The 4,707-nt window shown below is 40.0% G+C and overlaps 1 protein-coding gene across 1 annotated transcript in view; it reads right to left on the bottom strand.

The window, feature by feature from the left end:
* Positions 1-1,389: 1,389 nt before the first annotated feature.
* rmi1 (RMI1, RecQ mediated genome instability 1, homolog (S. cerevisiae)) overlaps positions 1,390-4,707 on the bottom strand; it is a 7,841-nt gene continuing 4,523 nt past the window's right edge. Inside the window, exons 7-9 of the mRNA XM_014020772.1 lie at positions 4,470-4,557; positions 3,660-3,840; positions 1,390-3,294 (exon numbers count right to left, since the gene is read on the bottom strand). Coding sequence (XP_013876226.1) covers positions 2,100-3,294; positions 3,660-3,840; positions 4,470-4,557 — 1,464 coding nt within the window. The 3' untranslated portion in view covers positions 1,390-2,099. The remainder of the gene's footprint in view (positions 3,295-3,659; positions 3,841-4,469; positions 4,558-4,707) is intronic.

Genomic DNA, 4,707 nt, shown 5'->3' with positions numbered 1-4,707 from the left:
CAAAAAAAAAAAAAAAAAACCTGAAAATGTTCAGCTTCTTTTTTACATGCCAGCATGACATCCTGATATCTGAATAACTGTTTTTTTTATTTTAGAATTTAAAATGTTTTTTTAGTTAGCACAACAAGTCAAGGTTTACTTAGATGGCATACAAAATAAATACAGTATAAATATCTGTTATCTCGAGGTCAAACTATGAAAAAAAAAGAAATGTAAGCATGTCATTTATTGGCTTCCGTAGACTCAAGAGTCTATAAACATTCCAAATGTTAATTTATTAACAAAAGCTGTAAAAACAAATATGTTCTCAATAAACAGAAATAGATTTTTTGTTACATTTAGTAATCATTTTTAAAATCCAATTTATAAGAAAAATAAAATAGGAATGAAAAAAATGAGGGCTTAAAATAATTCAACTTTTGCAAAGTGATGGGAGTTTTGACAAATACTGCCAATTTTCAAGTTATTCGACATGCTGGGATAACATGTTGCATRAACCCCCTCTCATTTCATTTACTCTATCACCCATTATTTATTCCACTTGTTTCTCCCTGTGGGTTCCTTCTTTCTCCTTTCTCGTCCAGCCCATTCGCCGTATTCTGCTTCATTAGCACCTAACAGGTTATCAACATGCATGGCAGGAACGTGATTTAGATGTTCAACTTGATTAGCCTCTAATGAACTGAGAGCGGTTACCTGAATGGAAGCSCACACTGTGGTGTAAGGTAATAACCAACACGTGGAACAGAAGAAATGTAAACAAGTCACAGGATCTAATGTAGCCTACGTTATGACCTTTAGTAGACATAGTTCTGCTCATTAATATACCTCACGTCAGTGTAAGAAACAAACATACCAGATGGGAGAGAAAAAATAAATGCATGTGAGAGGTTCCACCACCCTYCAGAGCTAAAACATCATATATTAGCCGACATGTGGACGGTTTCAGTATACTGTATGAGCAACAGTTGTCTCTGCACACCAGCTGTCACTGAAATTTATGAGTCTTCCTTAATATTTTTTTTTTATTTCACATGCTTGTTTGAATGCTGCCTAAGTGGTACAACAAGGCACTTTTTAACATCTGTTAATGTAAGTAACCATGGTGACAAGGATCTTTTAGCATGTGGCGCAGTTGATTGAGCCTTTCAAAGCRTTTACAAAGCTTAGAGCAAGACCCCCAAATCCAAGAAATGAGGTGGATCGTCTACAATGGACCTTTATTTTTAAATGGCTGGTATTGAAAATATAAGGTCCTCCGTCAGTTGATTTAATGAGATTTGTTCTGGTTAGTGTGGTTCTGTGGAAAATAGCATCTTACCTGTTGCAGGTAGCTCTTTGAACAGACTCAGCTGAGGGGGGGAAAAAACAGCATAAAAAAACAATATGTAAAACTTGAAAGAATTTAATTCAATGTTAAAAAAATAACCCACAAACAAATTAAAACATTTAAAAACAAAACATGAACCAGGTTCCATAAAGGAAGATAAAATAAAATAAAATCAAAGCTTGTGGCATCTCATTTATCTTCCTTTCATTTCGTTCTCCTCTGGGGAAGTTTATTAAAGACCCACGCTGCCCTTGGCTATTCAATCACTTTTCAGTAAAAAGTGGTTGTGCTGAATGGATGCAAAGACTGGCAATTCATTACCACAATCTGAATATGAAGACCCCCGTCTCCGTGCTCTCATCTCAACCCTTCAGTGTTACAAAGAATGTGTGTTTTCCAACTCGGGGTTGACTGATTTAATGCGTTCGTAATGCATCGTTTTTAATAAATCAGCATTTTGTTACAGCTTTGCCACAGTTTTATTAAGCTGCAACTGATGCAGTGGGTTTTAACCATCTAATAAAACAATAAATACATTAATTAATTCCTTTAATGACAAACAGCAGAATGGCACATTCACATGTAGCAGATGGCAACACAAGATCATCAGACCTCCAGTTCACACKTTCTGCTCCCCAAAACTGAAGCAGAAGGACAGGTGGATCGCCAATTATAATCACGTTTTTATTGGCAGGTTTTCCTCTCTGCTTAAGGGTAACGTACTTTTCCATTACAGGTAATTTCCCCCCATTTCTGCCTACCTCCGAGTTCATTTTCTCTCACGTCTCARCCTCTGTCCCAGCTCCTGGAATACTCTGTCGCTGACGGGTTCGGCCTTGGCCACGACGGCGCCCCCTTTGTTTGGTTTCACCACGATGGTCATGATGCAGCACATGTCCACCAGCTGTTCCTGACACCTCTTCATCCCGGAGTCCAGCTCGCCTCTGCGGGCCGGGTCGCGCTTCAGAGCCGTCTTCTCTGCGACCGAGAAGCCCAGCAGACCCGTCAAAACCTCGTCGGATAACTCCACATCCAGGTAGCCGGTTCCATCGGATATCGTCGCGCGGACGCTCCAAARGCCGTCGCTGCTGCTCAGCTTCCCGAGGAGAGTCACGATGAACGCTTTGACCTGAATTTCAACGGCGTGGGGTTGKGGTTTACGCATCGGCCCTTCTAGCAAGCACAAATACGTAAAAGGTGCCGAGGTCAGAGTGACTGCAGGGGCGTCACTGTCACTCTGTGAAGATACTCTGTTAGGTTCTGCTGTGTGAGGTTTTCCTTGAGGCGTGTCGGTTTTTGTTGATTTGTTAAACAAACCTGAAACATCTGTTTTGTTAGCTTGTTCTTCAGAAGGGAACGGAGTCATTCCTCGGGTTCTCTCAGGCTCTGCCGCACCGTCTTCATCCTCTTGAAAGAAACAGTCTATGACCTCATCCGTAAAATCGCRCTCCTCATTACTAGCAAACTGTAATTCATGAGACGGCGCTGAAACTGTTGAGGAGACAAAAGGCTTTGATGTTGCCATTTTCATCAGGCCCGACGCATCTCTGGTGAGACCTCGATGGTCTCTTTTTACTGTGGTGGATYTGGAGTGGCCCAATCCTTTGAATGTCCCGGAATCGCTTAAAGRGCGTGGTTTAACCTGAGCAGTTTGAGATCTTATTGTTCCTTTCACAGTGATGGAGTTTCTTGTTGTGTCCCCATGACTGCTTTTAGACTGTGCAYTATTGCTTTCTTGTAAAATAATACTATCTAACTCATCCAGGGGAAGATCATCAAAGTCTTCATCGAAAAATTCAGCCCCTGCCAGGTTGTCCTCATGGCTGTTTTGATGAGTTGGATCAGATTGCATAAACTCAACAGGTTCAGAGTCTTGTTCGCCACCAATGGAACGGACTTGGACTGAACCAACTCTGTTGCTTTGGGTCAGAAAACTTCTGTGAGATGAAGTGGAGGCTTGACTTCTGAAATACAAAGCCAGCAGGATTAAAGGATTTAGTGTCATAAAAAATGTCATACATTAAAATTTTGTTTAATTCCACAACTAAGTTGGYAAGCATTGATTTAATTGCACACTACTCGTTTTGTTCAAAGGTAAAAGGTTCATTTGTCAACAAATGTGAWTACAAACTGACTGAGCACAGCTCAAAGAAAATACATGACAGAACTACGGCACTAATATATGGCTGAACAATACACTGTAAAACAAATCAAAACTTTCTACACTATTACAATGTTATTGTTGAATAATATCACAATGACAAGGTCAGCTGAGATGCAATCCAAATGTGAGGACAGTAATTTTTTTATTTATTTTTTAWCCACTGACCTGGATGAGACAAGGTTTCTAGCAGAAAAGTCTCTCGAAGACTGAACTGAGGTCTCCTGTAGGGTCTCATAGCCGCTGTCTCGAGGTGGTCTAACCTGAAGCARTTCGACCTCACCTTGATCCTCCAGACTGGCCATCAGCTCTTCATCGCCTATCTCCAGGTCTTCAATTTCTTGGTTACCTTAAATAGAAAACAGCATCAATATACACTGCCTGGCCAAAAAACATTTTTTTTTAAATAAAATAAAAATTAAAAAATCACCACCAAAAAACAAACAAAAACAAAGGTCACACTAATATTTCGTTGGACCTCGTTTAGCTTTGATTACGGCACACATTCCCTGTGGCATTGTTTTGATAAGCTTCTGCAACATCACAAGATTTATTTCCATCCAGTGTTGCATTAAGTTTCCACTAAGATTTTGCATTGATGATGGTAGAGTCTCACTGCTGCACAAAGCCTTCTCCAGCACATCAACATCACTGCTTCATGCTCCCTGAATCCTGGCATTGTTGGAATATGCCTGTTCCCTCAGGGAAGAAACAATCAATAGATTGAATAACCTGGTCATTCAGTATATTATGGTCAGCTGACCTCATTCTTTGAGCACAAACTGTTGCTGAACCTAAACCTGACCAACTGCAGCAACCCCACATCATAGACCTTAGTTAAATCCAGGTGGTGATTTTTTTTTAAATTTTTGGCCAGGCAGTGTCATTCTCTTAAGTAATGTTTTTTTAAGTTATAAAGCTTTGAAATAAAAAAAAGTTTCCTATCACTCACTATACATAGCTATATAGCAACAATACCTTGTTGTTGTGGTGCTGGGGCTTCTGTCTCCTCTTGCTGCTGCTGCTCCTCTTCAGGAAGACCCAGGGTCCAACAAAGAACCTTACCCTGTTGAATAAGAATCAGCCACTGAACTACTTTGTAAAAAAAACATTGCATTAGTCTTGCAAGTGACTACATGTTAGTCTTGACGGATTAAACGTATTGCGTGGTAAGAACTACAATTATAGATTCATAATAACACACACTATACATGTG

The sequence above is a fragment of the Austrofundulus limnaeus genome, unplaced genomic scaffold, assembly GCF_001266775.1.
Source record: "Austrofundulus limnaeus strain Quisiro unplaced genomic scaffold, Austrofundulus_limnaeus-1.0 Scaffold265, whole genome shotgun sequence".
Classification (NCBI taxonomy): Eukaryota; Metazoa; Chordata; class Actinopteri; order Cyprinodontiformes; family Rivulidae; genus Austrofundulus; species Austrofundulus limnaeus.
The sequence above is the reverse complement of the archived record's forward strand: the minus strand, read 5'-3'. Positions and strand labels throughout refer to the sequence as shown.